General features: G+C 39.8%; 1 protein-coding gene across 7 annotated transcripts in view; it reads left to right on the forward strand.

Moving 5' to 3' along the window:
• The window catches only part of ABLIM2 (actin binding LIM protein family member 2), a 141,857-nt gene that overhangs the window by 112,748 nt on the left and 8,190 nt on the right, over positions 1-20,919 (forward strand). For 6 of the 7 annotated variants that reach the window (XM_075022531.1, XM_075022549.1, XM_075022555.1 and 3 more), the window contains 6 exons: positions 3,405-3,457; positions 4,075-4,222; positions 9,939-9,997; positions 12,795-12,849; positions 14,217-14,281; positions 14,453-14,533. In XM_075022531.1, the coding sequence (XP_074878632.1) occupies positions 3,405-3,457; positions 4,075-4,222; positions 9,939-9,997; positions 12,795-12,849; positions 14,217-14,281; positions 14,453-14,533 (461 nt within the window). The remainder of the gene's footprint in view (positions 1-3,404; positions 3,458-4,074; positions 4,223-9,938; positions 9,998-12,794; positions 12,850-14,216; positions 14,282-14,452; positions 14,534-20,919) is intronic. The other variant, XM_075022542.1, reaches the window with a different exon arrangement.

The following is a 20,919-nucleotide window of genomic DNA, read 5'->3' on the forward strand; positions in this document are numbered from 1 at the left end:
ACATTTCTGATTAAAAGAGTCATGACTGGGGTACTCCTGTGTTCAGAAGCAAAGGGCAAAAATAAAATACATGCTATAAATCTGCCCCACACCAAAAACTTTAATCATGACTGCACCCCTCCTTGGGAACGAATGAGTGAATAAAATAAACCTGACATCGTGTTGTGAGCTAAGGCACTTTGGGGATGAAAGCATGTATCTTCGGAGGTAGGGGTGGGAGAACGAAGCTGCACCACTCTTCGTGGCAAGGGAAGGTCCGCACAGAGACAGCTTCCCATGATGTATGTGAGGGTGAGAAAGGTCTGTGTGTCCGTTCTCCCGTATGTTGGCTTTAGTTGACTGATAGCTGATAACTTTCCCTGAATGACAGGTTAGGGAATTGCAGATACATCACTGCCTTTGTGGTCAGAACAAGAAAAATACATTTTACATTTTTTCCTTTTGTGGTAACAGGGGGCTTTAATTGATTTTAAAATACCCAGTTAACATCATTTAAAAAATGATGCTTTTATGTAGTTATCATTTTTATACTCTCTCTCATGGAAAACGACATTTATTTCTGTTTTGGATGAAGTTCTAGTTTGGATCTGATACAGTAATAGGAGAAAGAAAATTGTCAACTGATGTCTCCCAACTGAGTGAGTCAGCCTGGTACTTCATGCTAAAGTAACTGCACATTCAGATCATCCAGAATTTAGATAACCTCTGTGGGTTTTCTCGGTATGGTTTTGAACAAAGTCATACTTGCTGATGTTTCAGTGCACTTTAGGTGTTGGTCTTTGGTAGACATTTTCTGCTTGCAATACCCTAATCTTGGACAAACTAATGTTACCTCTCAGGCAAAAAAGATAGTATCTGTTTGGTTTAGTGCTTGATTTAATGTAATCTGCCAACTTTATAGTCTGCCCAAGCTCTCTAATTCCTTCTTGTCCTTAGATATACAAATCATTTGAGGCAACTACTCAGGCTGAGCGAAAAAAGCTACTGACAAAGGAAAATGTTGAATATTGTAGTGGTATTTGGAAAGATCATGAGCAAATGCAAAGTTACAATCATCTGGTGTAAATCAGCATAGCTTCACTGATTTACACAAGCTGATGATATGGCTCCAATGTCCTGTATCCTGGCTGTGTCATTTAATTGTACAGATATTCTTGGTTTGCAAAGAGGCTTCTAAGCAGCAGCTTTTTTTCTTCCAGGCCAGGCATTTTTATATCAGTTTTCCATCTGTCAGATATGCAGTCGAAGTCTGGATTATGTCAATTTTGCAATGCTGTATGGAGTTGTTCCTTGTAATCACTGGAGTGAGCGGAGAATTAAATTACCAAGTCAGCAATCTCTATAGGTTAACAAGGATATATGTTTTAAACTTTCTTTTATAGATTATAGATGTTCTGAAAGGTTGTGTTGAAAATACATGCTCGTTTTTCTACTGAAGAGCAAAACATCATTTACTCTAACTCAAAAAAAACAACGCACTTTCTTTCCAGTTAAAAAAAATTAAATAAATAAAATTTACCTTTTGTTCTGGAAGAACTCCCAGCTAAAGCGTGAACACATGAGCAGCTGATGATTCAGCTCCTCAAGCTAACAGGACACTGAACTAATGCATGCTGAAAAGGAGCCAGAGAACATTCCTTCGTTGAAGAGACCAAGTTTGAACAAACAAGTACAAAAATGTTCTTTAAAACAAAAAGTGCAAGAAGCTCTTCCAAAACATTTGGCTTTAAAAGGTTTCAGTTACAGCAGTGCCCAACAGATTTGCTGTAGCTACAGCTTCTGTGTTTCTATTATAAACACCCAACTTCAGAATGAAAAAAAGGTGGTGGAAAAATGGGACATACAAGAGATTAGGCTGAGAGCTGGGGTCGGAAAGTGAAGAGTGCGGGAGCCTGCGTGGTCATTATTTTGTGTGTATTCATGTTTCAGAAATACTTGAACATCATTCAATTTTTAAGAGGTTTGCTCTTCAGTAATATCAGCACTGATCTGTGTGAAACATGCAGTTCACATTGGGGTTCACAGCAGAACCGAGTATCCCTTGTAGTGGTGAAGCTAACACTCAGTACTGATGAAATTCAGGCCACTTGGATTTATTTGCCAAAGATGTGTTGTATAAGGCCCTTTCAGGAACTTGGGAGGGGCAGGCCTTCATGGCCCTATTGATTTTAGTTGTAGTCCTCTGCATTTCTTTGAAGTCAGATGCTTTCAAGATCCCACGGAACGTTTGAAATCTCTGAATAACACTTTGGATTAAACCTGTTTTTTTCCTTTGAAAACATCAACATCTTGAAACAACAACAATTTCCAAAAATGCATCAGATTCTCTATATGGATTTCTAATTTAGTGAGAGCAAGATCCATACATAAAACCTGGAACAACTTGTTGACTGGTGATTTAGGGTATGCTCCCAAAATATCAGTGAACCACGTTTAAGTCCTTCTTGCGATGTAGGGGTTTTATTCTTCATCTGTCATATATGGATATTTCTTTCTATTTATTTCTCAGAGAAGCAGCTTGCCATCTTGGGAAAATGCCCTCATTGCCATGCTATTAGCTAACTGTGAAAACCTCGAGTTTTTCCATTTTATGACCCAGCTTTGTTTTGCCACATGAAATTGAGGGAAAAAACCTCTACAGTGACAGATTTTCACCTCTAAACCAAAGATTTTTTCGTTACTGCATTTTGTCATTTTTTTAAGTATCACCTTCTCAACAAAACTAGTTAAGGGCTGGATGTGAGCTGTGTGGTGGCACCAGAAAGTGAGACAGAATAGCACTGAAATGCTAATGGTGCTGGCCTTTTGCCCGTGTTGTTTAGATGCTGGGCAGATCCTCTGCAAACCTGCTGGCTGGGGTAACTGAGAGGGCAGAGTTGTTCCCAACTTTCTGGGAGAGTTGCAGCACTTCTAATGGTGCAGCTTAATCTCCTCTCCACCTCTGTCTCTGAGAATCTAATCTGAGCCTTAACTTTCGTATTGTCATACTATTTTTATTATTAATATATGTTTTCTAGCTATATCGCGTTGCATGGGGTTCTTGTGTTGCCCTTTTACTCAGACATTGCAGACAACCCCCTTGTTGTGATGACTTCTCATGCACTTAAATTATGCTACATCATTGCATTACTCCAGTTTTGTACCATTAAAACTCTCCCCAAAACAACATAGAGTGTTACAGAGGCAAGTAGGACTCAAATTTTGGGAATTTATCCAAAACGATGTGAAATTTGGCACAGAATCTTTCTGTAAGATTCTGAGGTGTAACTCAGTGTCTGGAACAATACCTGGGGACATAAAAGACAAGGAAAAACACATTTGATGGTTGGGAACTACCTAGTGAATAGCTTTTAGGTTTTCAGATGTAATCTGTTCTAATTTTTAAAATCAACTTAATCTTCCAGCAGCAAGAAGATCAGAAGGGGAGGATGGAAGCTTGGATCAGGACAGTAAGAAGGTAAAGATCAGAAAGAACAAAAGGGAGTAATTTATTGATCTTTCTTGAAGCAGCTGGTTTTTAAAACACGTTCATACGTAAAGGTATTCTTTCATGTAAGTGAAATAATCATTAATACTTCTAGGTCTTTCCAAGAAGATACAGAAAAGCTTTAATCTCTCACCCGGTTTAGAATCTACGTTCTACAGTAAAAAAATAAGTAGGGATATTGAGATTTAGAGTAATAAGCTTATAGATTTTCACTCAGTCTCAATACATACATTGGTGATACAGCTAAGCCTGCAGACTTTTACTTAGGGTGCCTATTAACAGACAAGAAAAATGTTAACAGCAGATTAATTACTAGAAAATGACATAGTGCATCTTCTTAAAGTGGAGCACAGTGGGCAGCTTAATTAACAGAGAAACTATCCTTAGCCCAGCTGAAAGTTAGAAGGTTTTGGTAGCTGTGATGTCTAAGTCATGATACAGTGAACTTTTATAATTTGATAAAGGCTGGTACAAGTTGCAGTGAGCATAAACATACCATCAGTTCACAAGACTTCCTAGACAGGTGAAGTAGAACTGCACTCAGATGTGAAATCCTGAGTCTTGTAACAGGCTTTTGCTCTCTCCAGCTAAAGACCAGTTGGCTTATTCTGAAAGGGGATATGGACACCAGAACTAATTCTCCGGATTCGGACACGCGATCCCTGTCTCTTACTGCCGGAACCGACAGAGAAAACTTCCCGAGGGCGCAGGAGGGCACGACTGCCGGCTACTCCCGTGAGTACGGCATCCCCGGCCTGACAGCGCGGTCGGGTGGGAATGTGGCAAGGGAAGGTGGCCCTGCTGCAGCCTCGTCCACATAGATCTCTAGCTGGCTTTATGCTCCATTTCATTTCTCTATCACGATTATAGTTTGGTTTGTCCGTTTGGTTTGCTATGGCTCGTAAGCCTTCAGCGCCTTCAGACTTCGATAGTGAAACTATTTATAGTTTCATATTAGTGAAAGATGCAGCATTGCTTGTATAAAGAAACTATGTTGTCTCTTTGGAGAGCAGAGATTCCTTGCCACAAAACCTGCCCCTCATTAATACATAAAAGTGCCTATTTATTATATGCTATCTATTTTCAATAGACAAGATGGTAGCATCAGGCAGATTGTTGACTTGTGGTAATTACTCCTTGATACAAACTATGTATTTTGAATATTTGTAGAGCCATTTCTTAGTTATTGTGATAATGAGCATAAAGAACACTTTGCTCTAGAGATTAACTTACAATAGGCATTTTTTGTTACTGCTCACAGTTGTACCTGTACGTTCACAGAAATGTTCCAGGTGGAATAATGGCGTAATTTTTTTTATTGGTCTGAAGACTATATGCCCATGCTAGCTGTCAGTACCAAAAGTGTGTTCTACACATTTCTTACCCCACGTTTCAGCAAGTCAGGAGGTGAAGGAAATGGTCATCAGAATCAGGTCTGAATTTTACTTTCAGATTACATAAATGACAAAAAATAGGTTAAATGAATTTTAACAGATAACTGGGCCATTCCTCTCCCTGGCTCTTCCACTTTACACCACACTGCAGTAGCAGGTCATCTGGGGTAAACAAGCTGGGGAAGCAGTTTTCCAAAAGAATGCATTCAATGCAAGGCATGTCTGACAGCAGGGCTAGGATGTCAGTCTTGTGGGCATTTTGGTAAAGTGATAGCTGGCTCCATCAACTTATATTAAGGAAATTATGGCTTAGCTATGCAAGGAGGAGGAAAAACAGATGCTACAAAGTCTGTCACGAGGCTGTAAGAAGATAAAGAAGAAAAGTTATTTTGGATCATTAGTCTCACTGGTGTAACTTGAAGAGATTTGATTCCTTAGTCCTTACCAGACATGGCATACATGTGCACAAGGTGTATTGTAGGACTCCCTGTGCAGGGAAAACCAAGTCTGACCACCTCACACACCTAACTTCAATAAGTCATTGCCCAGAAATGAACAACTAAACCTTTCATGGTAATGCACACGGTGGGTATGTTTGGAAGCTTTCTGGAGTTGATCTGATGCTTTTCTATGTAGGTATTGAGAGAGTAGTCCTTGCTTGCAAATTTTAAGTAGGGAGAAGTATGTGGCACACCCAGAACTGCGTTATACAGGAACAACATACGGTATCTTTTTTTTTTCATGAGACTATTGCTATACCTGTCACTCTTCTGTACCAGCATTTCTTTCATGTTTGGGGTTTTTTTATTATCTTGGGAATGTGGAGCTATTAAAACTAGAAATGCAAAAGAGGGTTCACAGCTCTGTCAGGGTCAATATCACCTCTGTACCAATGCAGTATAGGTTATGTAGTTCATTTTCCATTGCTTTTTGTCAGCATTTCTCTGTCCCTCATGAAAGTTGGCCCTGCTACTCAGAGGAAGTTTTATTTTCCTGACATGGACACTTCTTTTTTCTTCCTTTCTTTATGATTTTATTCAGCCACCTGACTGTTTTAATACCCATGGACATCCTAAGTAATTCCTTCTCTACTCAGTGTTTCCCTGTTTAGTTCTGAATATTTGTAGTCTGTCACATGCCCCATTGGCCATGGAAGAGTAGCTTCTCTGCCTCTTGCACTTACGGTTAAGAACTCTGACATTCAGCCCTATCTCTGTGGCATAGTCAGTGAGTATCAGAGAAAATGAACTTTTCGGGTATAGGTTTGGTGCCAAGTGGTTACATGCAGAGTGGAGGGGGTTAGCAGGCATCAGACTGCGAATCTCTGGTGATGTGTCCAAACATACTGTGCAAAGAGCTCTGCCTTCATCCGTCCAGCCTCTGAGAAAACCAGAGAAGGGTTATTCTGCTCTAGAAGATATTTAGCCATGTTGCGTTGGCTATATGCCCAGAAGAATACATCTAACAACAAAGCACATCAGTATGAGGCTTGTGTAATTAGCGGACATCTAGAGTGGAGCTTGCATCTCCTTACATCCATGCGTGTAAATATGTCTTGTTTCTGTATATGTTGATGTTTAATCATTTACCATAATTCATTATTTTAAGTATCACATATTTAGGAAAGCAGACATCTAGCGAGCTGTGTAACCCTTGCTGTTCATGTGTCCCTTACGTGCTGAGAAGCAACCTTAGAATATCCAGGTTAGAGTGAATCTCATACTGGAAAAAGCAGGAGACGTATCCATGCAGAGAGTAGCTGATGTTCAGATAGTGCCTAATTAGAGAGAAGGATTGCTTTATCTTGGCCAGTTACTCCAGAAAATTGACTGTAGCAGTACAACTGCAGTTGGATGTGATAATGGGTGGTATGTGTTTGTTGGCTTTTAGCGGTATATTTGTTCCTTATATTAAAAAAGAAAGAAGCAAAATTAAAAGCGTTTAACGTTGTAACTCTGCCCATGGGAAACAGAAGCTAAGTGAAATAGAGTTCCCACTGGAGTCAGTGGGTGTTGCTAGCTTGTTTTGGGCTATTTTGGCTTTATATGCCTCTTGGATTTTTTCCAGCTGGCCACACGATGTCGCTTGTGCCCGCAGATGTGGTTCAGTCCTGGCAGCCTGGGTGGCAGCTCCTCAACTGCTGCCTGCTCAAGTGAATTGTGTTTGTTTTCAAACTGGTCTTTACCTTAGTGCATTTTTCTTTGGTAACTGAGTAGTAGTATTTGGCGATAGAACAAAACTGTCTCACCCATCTTCTCTGTAGCCAAGAAGCCAAGAAACTGATGTTCAGCACCAGCATCTTTTTCCAGGCAGGAGCAGAGACAATAGTTTTGTTGCAGATACATTCATTCTGTCTCACAGGTATGATACTCTTCGCCCTCTGGTGTCGCTACTCTTCAGATAACAGACGATGATAAGTTTCTAGTTTCCAAACTGGAATAGCTAAGTGATCCATCTAATTCAGTATTCATCACTACGTCCCTGTATCAGGCGTGGAAACCCCCTGCGGGGCTGAAAACAAAAGTTCTGCTCGTAGTTTATACCACTTCTCAGATGGTGGTTGATTATGTTTCTAAAACATCTCTTGCTTTTATAGATCATCTTCATTTTACTAGCGTAAAGAAGTCAAATTTATCAAGCCTTCTTTCCTGCGATGAGCTTTCATTGCCCCAGTTATCCTGTAGGCTACTGGTCTGGTGGAGTTAATTTAACCCACTTGAACACTGATGAAAAAGTACAGCACAAACAATTCATCGAGGATCTCCTGTCACTGCCTGAAAATACTATTATTTCCATATCTTCTGTGTATCAGGACAGTCACTTCCAACTTCTTTTTTTTCCACTTACATTAGTAACTCAAGGTCATCCTGCGATTGAGCTGTATATCTAAGACTGTCTCCTTCCCCGTCATTTCCAAATTATGAGCTCTCAGCTTAAACAGTAGAAGTTTGGGGTATTTATTAGTCCCCAAGTGCATGACTTTTCCCATGAATTATTAAATTTTATCACATTTCTATTTCTCTAATGTTTGAGGTTATCCCAGTTCTTTATAATATCCCAATCCTCCTCTATATTGGCAGTGCTTTATAACTTTGTGTAGATAGCAAAGTTTATTAGCCCATTACTATTTTTGGTGTCCAGATTATTAATGAAAACGTGAGGCAATTTAAGCTCAACACTGGCCCATGCTGACAGTTTTCTCTATCAGCTCTGCTCAGTTCTCACTACCCATTTCTTACATTTCATTATTTCCTTACTAACTCTGTAATTCCTCTGATAAACTCCATCTTCTCCACATTTGCATTTAATTCCATGTGCAGCCAAGTACCAAACACTGTAATGATATCACATTAGAAGAGATCCAATAAAATTGATGTTGTGCAGAAGTCATTTCTCTTAGCAAAGAAAGCTACCAAGCAAGTCTGGCACTGTGTCTTTAATTTATGTCAAACTAATTAAAATCTATATTAATATAATTGATTTTCTGTTTATTTAGATGTTTTTGTTCAGTCTTTCCTTAAAGTTTTCTGTTGGAGGCAAACTGGTAGCTCCTTGTTATCTTTTTCCCCTCTTAAATATAAAAACTATAGTTGCTGTTCTCCAATGGTAAGAGGTATTGGACTTCCAATTCGATGTGAGCTTATCGCTCCCTAAGTACATTAAGTGCTTTGAATTATGTTTCCGTCATGACTGTGATTCATTGGTGTACCCTTATTCTGTTAGCTTTCCCTCCTTGCTCAGTGTTCCAGCTTTTGTTCTTAAATACAGAGGTGAAATTGGAGCATTGGAGCCCTACCTAGGCTACCTTTCACCTCTGCTGTGTACTGATACAGCGTAACTCCCAGTGATCCCATTTCTTCTTCCCTTGTTCTCTTTTTATTTGGATAGCTGGAGAACCTTTTGCTATTTGTTTTAATATCATTTTCAGTGTTTAACTCGGCTTGACTTCTGGCAGTTCTCACTTTATCTGAGCACATCGTGAGCTCTTTGCTGATCCATCTTTTGTTTTTTCTTTCTGTATGCTTATTCCTAATCATCTCCTTGGGGTATTTATTAATCCAGTGGGTCTGGATTCCCATCCTGCATTCCCCTTTGGACACAGATTGCTAATATTTTTGGCAGAAGTGTTACACATTCAGTTCTTTGAGCTAACTGACTTACAGAAGTCTTTGCATCAATTTATCAAAGTTTCCTGTACTGGAATCAGTAATGTTTATTACACATGTGTTTGTTAATCTTCTGTTTAATTTAAATTAATTCAGCTTGTCACTTCTATACAGCATTACTTTTACTAACCAAAACCTAATCTGAAACACATTTTTGTCCTTTCACTGACAAACTTCCAAACTTTCTTATTAGACTGTCAATATTAAAAGTAAGGCTCTTCAGTTGTTTCATAGTGACTGCATACAGTTTCATCACCATATTACATCCAGTCTGTTCATGGCAACACCACTTTGCCAATTTTGTCTATCTTAAAACTTTATTTCTCTTGAGTGTTTATACTCACTGGTTTACTTTAATCATTACCATATCTTCATTTATGCTTTTTTCCACTTGAAGCAGTAGAAGTTTTAAAGAAAGCAAAAGAAAATTTTGTGGGTTTTTTTAAGTGGTAAGATACCAACCCTTTTTTAAGAAACAAAAACAAAACCAGACCACATACAACATGATCAGAAGTGATGTAACTCTAAAATGATGGTACCTTTAATCCCATTTTCAAGTCATGGAGGGCAGAGGTTTCACAAGCTCTCAAATCTGCTTTGCATCATGTAGCTGCATAAGGCTTCCATAACATGAGTCCCACAACTCTTTTCATGTCAGGCCTGGTAGGTAAGTGCATCCTGCCATGCTGTTATTTATAGACATTGTTACACAGGTTCATGTACATGAAATATGGAGAAAAGGTGAGCATTGCTCAGTTATATTTCATCCCATTAATAGAACATACATATTGATCTTGTAATTGCTGTTTCTGGATGTTTTCTGGAATTCTGTGTTTTAGCAGGCTGCAAAGGATTTACAAAAAATATAGCTGTATGTTATGTCTTTTACAGGATTTCCATATTCTAAATCTGCTTCTCTACCTGGCTATGGAAAGAATGGTTTACATCAGGTAGGTATACATTTAAATGCATTCTCCAGGCAATAGAGTATCATAAATAAGCAGCTTAGTAACTAGTTGAAAATCTACAAAGTAATAACACTTCAAAGGTGTTTTGGCTGCCAGCCCTGTCTGACAGATTCATACCCTATGTGGGTTACAGTTTGTCTGTCTGCAAGAGTAAGACAGACTGAGGCTTCTGCTTTTAATTGTGTGCATCGTGAGCATTAGGAATCTTGATTCCCCTCCTAGAACAAATGAAGGTCCAAAATGTACAGGCTGCACATATTAATAGATCACAGTATAGCTTGAATTAATGATAGAGGGGTTAGGCCTATAATTAGGCAAGTAATGATTTTAGAGCAAAGGTGGAGCAGCCCACATCCATTGCATTTCTCGAGCCATCTGTTCTGGTTTTTTCCAGTATGCATGTGTGTGTATATATATATATATATGTTGGTGTGGTTTAACCCCAGCCAGCAACTAAGCACCACGCAGCCATTCACTCGCTTCCCCCCACCCAGTTGGATGGGGGAGAGAATTGGAAGGAAGAAGGTAAAACTCGTGGATTGAGATAAGAACAGTTTAATTGAACAGAAAGGAACAAAATAATAATGATGATAACAATAATAACATGGCAATAATAACAAAAGGCTTGGAATATACAAAACAAGTGATGCACAATGCAATTGCTCACCACTAGCTGACTGATGCCCAGTTAGTTCCCGAGCAGCAATCCTCCCCCGGCCAACTCCCCCCAGCTTATATGCTGAGCATGATGTCACACGGTATGGAATACCGCTTTGGCCAGTTTGGGTCAGCTGCCCTGGCTGTGTCCCCTCCTGACTTCTTGTGCCCCTCCAGCCTTCTTGCTGGCTGGGCATGAGAAGCTGAAAAATCCTTGACTTAGTCTAAACACTACTTAGCAACAACTGAAAACATCAGTGTGTTATCAGCATTCTTCTCATACTGAATCCAAAACATAACACTGTACCAGCTACTAGAAAGAAAATTAACTGTCCCAGCCAAAACCAGGACATATGTGTATACACACACAGTCATCGTACTTTTAAGGTGGGGAGGGAGCAATACAGAGAGAATGGAAGGCAGCGATCTAGAAAAAAAATGCATAACAAAATTATGATCAGGTTTTCTAATCCTTTTTCCTAATTTTTATAAGTCTTTAGGAAAAAGGCATCTTTGACACTGTGGTCTCTTTCTCTCTGGCATCTAGCATTATGGGTTCTCAGTTCACAGCTTACATCTTTAGGTACAAACCCATTATGGTTAATAGTGATAAGTTGGCAATACATAGATGCATGTGCACTTAACATTTTGAAGATTGATTTGTGTCTAAATTACATGGACAAGACCTCATGCAAATTCCCTCCTTTCTCCAAAGGAAGATGTGAAAGCTACTGAAGTATATGAGCAGGATTAAACTTCCCCAATGATAAGGTCATTGGAAGTCGCTACAAGAAATCAGCTGTCAGAGAGTAGCTAAATATATTTTTCAGTAGCTACTGAAATGTTCATCCCTTTGAGTTCATATTACGAGACTAATTGTGCCTGCGTTGCTTCAGTACCTGACTGCCTGAATTCCTCTCTCAAGGAACCAGTGGCACTGCAACTTGATCGAAGGAGATTTAGGAATTTGAAACGGTCTAGATAAACCTGTCCCCACCTATGAGTCAACAGCTTTTTTCTGACTTTTCAGAATAACTGTTACCAGTAACCTGAAGCGAGCAAGGGACCGACTTACGCCCAACCGCTGTGCTTGGTGAAGGCACCAAAGCCATCAGAAGGCTTCATGCAGAGGAGCCCAAAGCAAACTCCATCAGCCGTGGAGTTTGGCAGCTCTTGTAGGCTGAAGCCATGCAATGTGGTAGGAAGGCAGCAGATGGCAGCATTTGTCCCGCCTAAAGGGTCCAACCTCCCAGCTGAAAACTGTAGGAAAGTTGAAAAGGTTGCTCATGGTCAAATCCTTGAGGCCAAAATTCTTCCCAGAATGCTTGTCCTCTGTTTGGATTGCAGGTTCAGACCAGCTTTTGTGGTTTGTTATTTTTAATCAGCCGTCCCAATGCTGCGTAACAAAATAAACCAAACAAAACAATAAGGAGCCTTGCAGGTTATTGTGAGCATAGCTGTGCACACTGATGATACCCTGACAGGCAAAAATGAGACTCAGGGAAAAAAAAAAGAATCATATAATAGTGTTTTTCTGATCTCCTGTAATGTTTTTCATCATAGCATTTGCCAGCAAAGGAAAAAGACAGTGGGTCAAACAAAGCTATGGCACATGCGCACAGTTCTCCCTGGTCTTAGTGGCATCAGCAGTGTGAAGCAGAAAGCAGAATGAGACAAGTTTCAGTGCAGCATAAGTGATTTGTGACGACGGCAGTAAGGCGTCTGCATCACAGGGAGAGGCATGTGACAATTTCAGCCTTACCTTACTGCCAACTCTTCAAATGGAGGTGGCTGGTGGCTTTCTGAAACCTTCCTGCCTTACTGAAAGCTGCAAGGAATCAGAGCTCGAAAACGTCCAAAGAGCTTAGGGGTGAGGTGGGTTGATAGGACACTGCAGTTGCTCCGTCTCTGTGGTTGTAGATCGATGGGTGTTGTGAGAGCTCGGGATGCCTCCTTTGAGCCGTTAGGTCAAGTTCAAATGAGATTTTATTCTCTTTCTCTTTGTCAAGGATCTGTATTTTGACTGCGTGGTACCAGCTGGTTTTCTTTTTTCTCTTGATAATGTGCAGAGTGGTTTTCTGGCCTATTTTGCTGCTACATTGCTTCTTTCTTTCTCTTTCAGCCTGAAAGTATGGGCCAATACGAAACAGACCAGGAGGCGAGCTGGGGGATGAAAGGTACATTGCAATATCATTTCCACTCCGCTTCATGTTTTCTTCCTTTGAGGATGCTGGTTAACATATTGCCATAAAGGTTACTGTTCTGAGATCTTCTCATAGTTCATGTAATAATGACTAGGCAGAGACCCAGCTCAGTATCACGTTTGTCACAGAGAATCTTCTTCTTATCTAACTGAACAGAAAGGCCTGACTGAAGTCCTGCATCATAAAGTGGTGCAACCAGGCTAAGTCAATCCCAGTATCCTCAGTATGCGGCAACAGCCTCTGTGGTGGTGGTGGTCATATCAAAGAGAGGAGAAAATTTAAGATACTCCTTCAAGACATATCTAATTTAAAAAAAAAAAAAGTCCATTGTGCTTCTTGTTTGTGCTACAGTGTGGTTAAAATGTACAGAATTCAAAAAGCAGAATTTATTTGCATTCATTTTTTTTATTACAGTTTTAGTGGACTCTGAACTTAATATGGAACTTGGGTTGGAATTTTCAAAAGAGCTGAGCAATTTAGGAACATGCATCTACTCATGGGGAAGAGTAGGATTTTGTTTCCAAGACACACAATCTTGTTTTTAAAAATCTTACTCTAATGCTTCACTTCGTGCCTCTGTGTTGATACAAATCTTTGTCTCTATGTTTGAATAGTTTAAAAAACAGATTTTGAAAAGTAGACTTATCTCTGATTTCATTTCAGGCCAAAAAAAGGTGTATGAAAACATACTGGGCATCCTGGTTGCATTTAATCATTGTTGTGAATAGATGACCTGGTGGCAGTGATATCATATATAGTCATATACTGACTTAACTAGAATACTCTTGTGTTAGTTTAGATCCAGGAGTCGATCTCCCCACACTCCCAAATCATCTTTTCTTCACTATTGTTATTCCCACTGCAGTCAGCCGAAGTGCAGGATGTTGGCATCTTAGAATACTGTATTAAATCAATGGTTTTCATATATGTTCCCAAACTGACATGCCTGTAATAATCCATATATTTTAACTATTTTCAGTAAGGAACAATAAGGGCAGGACTTTTGGATGACAGACTGACTTAACTCTGCACAAAAGCCTCCTGTAAAAAGAAATTCCCTATTTTGCCAGACATACTCACTGTGTAACCCAATGGCATCGGGAGATGGATTTTCTGTAATAAGCCTTTGATTTCAAGGACTATTGCTTTGGTAATAGACAGTGTTATAGGCATTCAGAGCATGGGGGTCAAATGCTTACTACGCATGCAGTTACTCAACAACTATTGAGAAGAGAGAAATGTAGTAGCATAACAAATTGCTGATGTACCTAAATGTTCATTGCGGTGACTCCAAAAGCCTATAAATTCTAAACTATGAACCTGTTCTCATTCTCTTGCAGAATACAAGGTAAGAAGGGCTTTTCCAACACTGGAAGAACAATCAGATTCAGCACTTCCTAGCAAGGTTACATGTGTTCCTTTTTTATTTTATTTTGTTAATTTTTGTCCCAGTGAAATATTTGTCAAATCAGGATGCAAGTATGTACCATTTAAATTAGTAAGTTCCCCACACTGTCATTTCCACACATCAGAATCAGATTTGGCTGGAGTTCATTTGCTCTTGTCTTTTTAACAGATTTATCCTTATGAAACACTTATTGTAACAAACCGAGTTCGTGTGAAATTGCCTAAGGATGTGGACAGGACCAGGCTGGAGGTAGGAATGATACTTACTTGATGGCTTTGCAAGTCTTTGTCCTGTTTGTTTACCACCTTAGATATTTGTGTGCCTAAGTAATGGCAATGAAAGAAGAGAGAAGAGAGCAATAACATTATATATTTGTTACATTTTATTTCAGAACACTAGCATGTAGGCAACTTAACTAAAAAAGAATAGCCAAAAACCTGGCAAATGTCTGACCAAATGGTGTTTTACAAAGATACTGATGAAAGCCATTAGTTTGGGATGATTACACAAGATACTGAAAGTTGGAACAGGGTGGGTGGAAACTTGGTTTCTTAATGCCTATAAAAAACACCCTCCTAGAATAACCTGAGTATTCTAAAAAAACTCCATTTATCCTGCAAATACATGGACCTGTGTTTCTGGTCCATTGTCTTATTCAGCCTCTCCTTTGGCTGTGTGATCCATGATCACTGTGCTACAGATTTGCTGTAGCATCCATCTCTCTCAAAGAGTAGTAATATAAGCTGGAGAAATGCAGATATAATTTATCTTAAAGGAAAGCTTCGTTTCCGAAGGCCAAATCCTGAAGTTGATGTTCAGGCAAAATTCATGAGGTTGATTTTTTTGACTGAGTAATGACAGGACTGAATAAAGACTCACCTGAATTATTAAACTGATGTATTTTTGTGTGAATTACTATTAAGAAGAAGAGATAGATCAATAAAAATTATGGGATAACAATTTTAGAATTTTGGGAAGATTTATATTTAAATAAATTTAGTGTATTTTTAACTTGATAATGTGACAAGAAAAGAAGAAACTTTAATCTTAAAGCACAAAAAAGAAGTTCCTCGTTAAAGATCAATTTAAAAAAAAATTAATTTACCGAATTCTTATACATGTAGTGTATTTTGGAAATGGTGTTATGTTGTTAAATACTTCAGTGTGTGCTTGTTGCTGGATTACCCAGCAAGTGGTATCGCTTTGACTATAAGAAGAAAAGAGCCTCAAACGTGTGCTGTTTTAAGCCTGGGGTATAGCAAGGCATGACAGCAATAATAAAAAGCATAGTAAGTCCAGAAAAAGGAGCAGGGAGTTGGAGGGATGCTCATCTGGATACATCCTATAAGGGATTCTTTTATATATATACATATATATATATATGTGTGTGTGCATATTAAAGAATAGAGTCTTTGTTTAAACACGTCAGACTGGTCTGAATAGCAAACGCAGCTCCAAATTGCTTTTTTAAGACAACGTGCAGTTTGCTTTGGATGGATCGTGCCTGTCCTGGCTGCCATTATCCGTAACTCATACGCCGTCCTCAGCTGGGATCGCTGTTTGTTTAACATTGGAGCTGCTCAGTCTGCCTCGCACCAGGTGCAGCCCAGTGCCTGATGGCTCAAGGAGCCCAACCACTTCAAAGATCTCACAGAGGTTTGCAAAAAAGAACAATAAACAAGTTCTTCTTCAAACCTGCACCAGAAAAGCGATAAGGGGACCAGGCTGATCCTGCTGATTGCTACACTATGTTAAACATGTGTGTCTGCAGGAAGGACTCCTTTGTAGACCATCTTACATTTATTAGGGATTGGTAGTTTTTTAAACAATTAAATTAGCGGCGTTTTAATAGGATTATAGCTACTGGAAGAACAGAGGCAGCAGCTCATCTCCACATTCAAACCATATGCAGAGCTGAGTGACAGGCACAAACTGTTGCTTTCCCTGCCGGCCTCTTCCCCTCCTCCCCGTCCCTTCCTTCTGCAGTACAGGATTGCTGGAAATAAGTAGCTTTGCATAAAAAAGCAGTTTATCATTATTTCCTCTTGCGGCAGAAGAAGAAGTAGTTTGTAACTTAGTCGCTGACTTGGGCGTTCAGCAGATTTCAGGCTTGGGCAAGACCCAGGACTCAGGACGCCCAAGGCTACGTGGGTTTATAGGTTTGCACAGGAGCAGCCCAGGACTAGACACACAGACACACACGTACACCCCCCATCTGTTAGTAGAGGACCCCCTTAGCATACCTCGGTATCTTCAAGCTTTTGGGGGCAACACTAGGGATACTGGAAGCAAGTACGAAGGTTAGATTTCACCTTTTCTTAAGCCCCATTTCACATTCGCTAGATGGTGTGATTCGATGCTCACAGATATCTAGGAGGCAAATAGTCTCTCCGAGCAGAATTGGTTGCCAGCTGATCTTCTGTTTTCATCCTGCGTAGCCAATGTCACTTGTGAAAGGGCTGGATTGTGCCTGCAGAAATGGTGACGGTGATAGCACTGCTAAGCCCATGTATTATCCAAACTGTAGACTGATTTATCTAGGAAAATCTTTTAAGAAAACATCCATGTTCTAATACTCTAGTTTTATTCTGATCAGTGTTGTGGGCTGAAGCCTCGCCATGCTATTGCTGCTGCAAACCAGAACAAGCTCCTGGGTGTGATGGCTGTGAACAGGGTACAGGTGGTGTCAGTGAAAGGAGACCTAGAACTGTTGCGGTTTATATCAACTATCAAACCTGAAAATGGTCTTACCGTGTCCAGTATGATTAGAATATTTCACACATGATGTTTCTGATTTCCTAGTCTACTTAGGAGCAATAAGGTGACTAAATCTGCATGAGCTAGATTTATTTAACAGCCCTCCTGCAAGTTGACTTGCAGCGGGCTTCCGTTTGTGCAACAGAGTTGTTGTGAACTTTGAATGATCCGGCATAGATGTCATGGAAGAGGCACTGTTGTTTGTCTCTGATTCCTTCTTCCAAGGGAAGTCTCCTATATTGAGTGTTCCTGTCATGAAAAGTGAACTCAAGTAAGTCGTATTAGCTCCTTGGGTCAAATTAAGGGAGGCTGCAATGAAGGCCCCGGCTAATGGTCAAGGACCGCAGGAGGGTGTGGTTTTAATGGGTGGTAGTGTTTTCCTAACTTTGCTCCCATTGTGAGTATTTTTTAGATTACACTGTTGTACAAGAAATTTATTTTAAGGATTATAAAAAATATTTTCTCGTAAAAATGCATATTTTTCTAAGCCCAAGAGGTATCTAGAGATCAGGAAGGCTCAACAAGGCTCAACTGGTAATAAATGTATTCAAATAATAGGAATTCTTTCTTCAAAAGCACATATATCTAAGTGTGGAAACACTCGGCATGTTTTTGTTTGCTTGTTCTAACTCAGCAGTGAGGCAGAACTACCCAGTTCCTTGTGCTCCTCCAGGAGATGTTTATGCCAACAGTGAACTAATACATGCAGCATTGAGAACTAGTTAAAATAAATGACCTGCTGATTTTTAAATACATTACTGGCACTCTGGCTTTTGAATGAATAGCCTGGATCTTCGTTTAGTGTAAGCTGACTAGAAAAGCGAGAAGTTTACACAAGATAAGGATTTGGCCCAGGAATTTTTTTTAGAAGTTTCTCTCTACCACACTGCTGTTTATTCTACTGTTAGATGAACGGAGCAGCATTCCCGTGAGCGATTCTAACAGGAAATGGTGAAGAACAAGTTAGTTCAGATAATGTTGCAGAACAAAGCAGTAGCACAGGCTTGGATTATACAATTGAAGGGTGAAGAAGAGGAATTGCGCTGTCGCTGCATCTGCGCTGTCATCTGCAGATGACACAGACTGAGGGAACAGCAGTGAGGGAACTCAGGTGAGCAGAGCCTCCCTTCAGAGGGACCTGGCCAGGCTAGAGAAGTGGGTCAACAGGGTCTTCATGAAGTTCCGTGTGGGGAAATCCAGATTCCTGCACTTGTGACAGAATAATGCCATTCGTCAGCACAAGAAAGGGCTAATAGCTCAGCAGAAGAGTACCTAGTGGAAAACAAGCTGAACATGGGTCAGCAGCTCACCTTTGCAGTAAAGGGGTTATAGAGGAAAACATACCCTTCTCAGAAGTAGGCACTGGAAGGCCAAGAGGCAACAGTCACAAGTTGCAGGAGGGGAAATTACAGTTACATGTAAAGGAAAAGTTCCTTACTGGGAAAGTAGTTCACTGGAATGGGTTGCCCAAGAGCCTATGGAGTCTCCATCCCTTGAGGCATGCAAAACTCAGCTGGACAAGGCCTTGAGGAACGTGGTCTAATTTTAAAGTTGGCCCTACTTTGAAGACCTCCGTAAGTCCCTCATTTGCTTAGATTGGTATATTCTGTGAAGACAAAGCCTTAACATAATGGCGGTCTTGCTGCAATAGCACTTGAAAAAATACATAATTTGGTCTATCTTGGAACATCTTATCCAAAAGATCATTTTATTATGCAGGGGCTTAAATATTACTGTCCTGCAGCAAAATTCCCTATTTTGGACAACTTAAGTCCCGAGTTTCCAAGGTCTATGACATCACCTTTGGATGGTACACATTAGCGCATTCCTTACCTGCTGGTTTCCCAGTGGTGTTCCACACGGCCTGTTTGGTTTTTTTTTCCAAAGGAAGTTGGGAAGATTTTGAAAATGTTGATACCTCTTTTAAGTACTTTAATACCTTTTATGATTTAGGCCTTGGGCTTCTAAAAGCATGCACTTGATACTTTTATCTTAGAGTGGATATTGTTTGCCCGTTGTTCAGTCACAGCAATGTGGTTCGGTGCTTGTACATCCAGATTGATGGTTCATGCCCAGCTGCATAGATTTATTTTCTTTTTTTCCTCCTGAAGTTGCGTTTATCACAGAGTATAAGATTTCTTTTGTGGTCACAGGCTGGTAGTTTTGAAAGCCAACATAGTTAGAGTCTTCCATTTGGAAACCATCTTTTAGTGTTTTCTTTTGATTTTCTTATCTTAATGTATCTTAGTTTCTTTAGCCTTTTCTTTTGAATGTCAGAGTTAAAAGCATTATTCATTCATGCCTATCAAACACAGTAGAAAGTAAATTTTTCCACTTTTGTTTGAGCCTGTTCATTCTTTGTTTAACAAGGATACACTGAAACAATTGCTAAGGAAAAAAAATATTCTGGAATGTCAAGTAGCAAACCTTCATCTGCCACCTTGTTCTCTTGTAAACAGAAACGAGAGATTAAACATGGGTGCGGTCTTGTTTGAACAGAGCACTCACATTAATTCAAACATGCTTTTCCTCGTGAAACTGCTTGTCTGGATTTGTTTTAGGGATGACATTTTTTCCACTAGTTTTTATTCAACAATCACCCTGGGTTCTAGCCATTTGGGCTGCAACCATTTTAGAACTGGTTTCCAGTAATCGAGCCTGAATTTATAACAGGCCCAGCTCCTAGATGTCATTCATACAAGTAATGTTGTCCGTCTCACCTCCTCTGGAGCTCAGATAGGGAAAATCAGAGCAAAACTGGAATGCTGTGTGTTTTAACATAGAGAAGTGCGGTTTGTAGTTTGGGGCTGGATTTGAGGTTACAGGCTCACTTTGTGATGAAGCTTATAACCTGGAGTGAGAAAGTGCAGGTCACTGAATTCAGTGGAAGTTCACACTGTTTAACATGAAAAACGTTTGTGTGGTGTTTCTTATTCTAGGCATATGTTTGTGTTGTGATCAGTGCTGGATGTCTATATCAGTTTTCAAAGCCCTTAGGAAAGGAGCCCTTATAAAATGAAAATATGCATTAGAAATTATGTGGTACGTATGAAAGCTAATTCCTATCAGAGTGGAAACTCTGTGGGAGTGAACAGAGATTAGATGTGGAGCATTCATATTACAGATACACTAAAGCCCAAACTAAGGGAAACTGGAAAATCTGCTTTAAGAATAAAGTATTTTGTACCTAAATCAAATGAAATTTTTTTAAACTCAAAATATACTATATGTTTTCATAATTCATTATGGACTCATAGTTTTCATTTTATTTATGAATTAATTTCTTAATTATATAGTATTTTTTATCAGCAGTCTGCTGAAGTCAATTACTTATGTCAATGTCAGTATGAAAAAGCTCATTTGGTTGAATGACAGAATGATGGCACGAGTTATCCTCAGAGATGTTCTATGTGTACCGCTGTGTAGGTGGTATACCGATATCCCTGGGAGAAATACTTGTATCTGTTCAGCTTCTTGCATATTTATGCATGACTCAGCTGGGGAGAATATTGGATGTACAATGCTCCTGCAGAATACTTTGTGTGTGCCTTGTGATATTTCACAAGAGGTTAGACTGTAAGTACCCCACAGTAGTAGTGCTGAGTGGAATGCAGCTTCTCTGTGAAGTTTCATGATACCCTGAGATAATAAGATATATCCACAGATCCAGGAGCCTCGAATAGATGCTTGAGGTGACATCGGCACGGACAAGGGTTTCAGACTCTTTTCCTCGTTGCTTCTGTTACACTGCTGTTCCTGGGAGCCCTTTTGGGGACCCACCCTGCTGTATGGAAGCAGAGGAGAGAGGGGGACCTACACCTCCTGCCAAGGCTCAGTGGCACAAGTGCTCCCACTCTTCAGTGTTGTGACTAAGTACC

This window comes from Buteo buteo, chromosome 1 (assembly GCF_964188355.1).
Source record: "Buteo buteo chromosome 1, bButBut1.hap1.1, whole genome shotgun sequence".
Taxonomy (NCBI): Eukaryota; Metazoa; Chordata; class Aves; order Accipitriformes; family Accipitridae; genus Buteo; species Buteo buteo.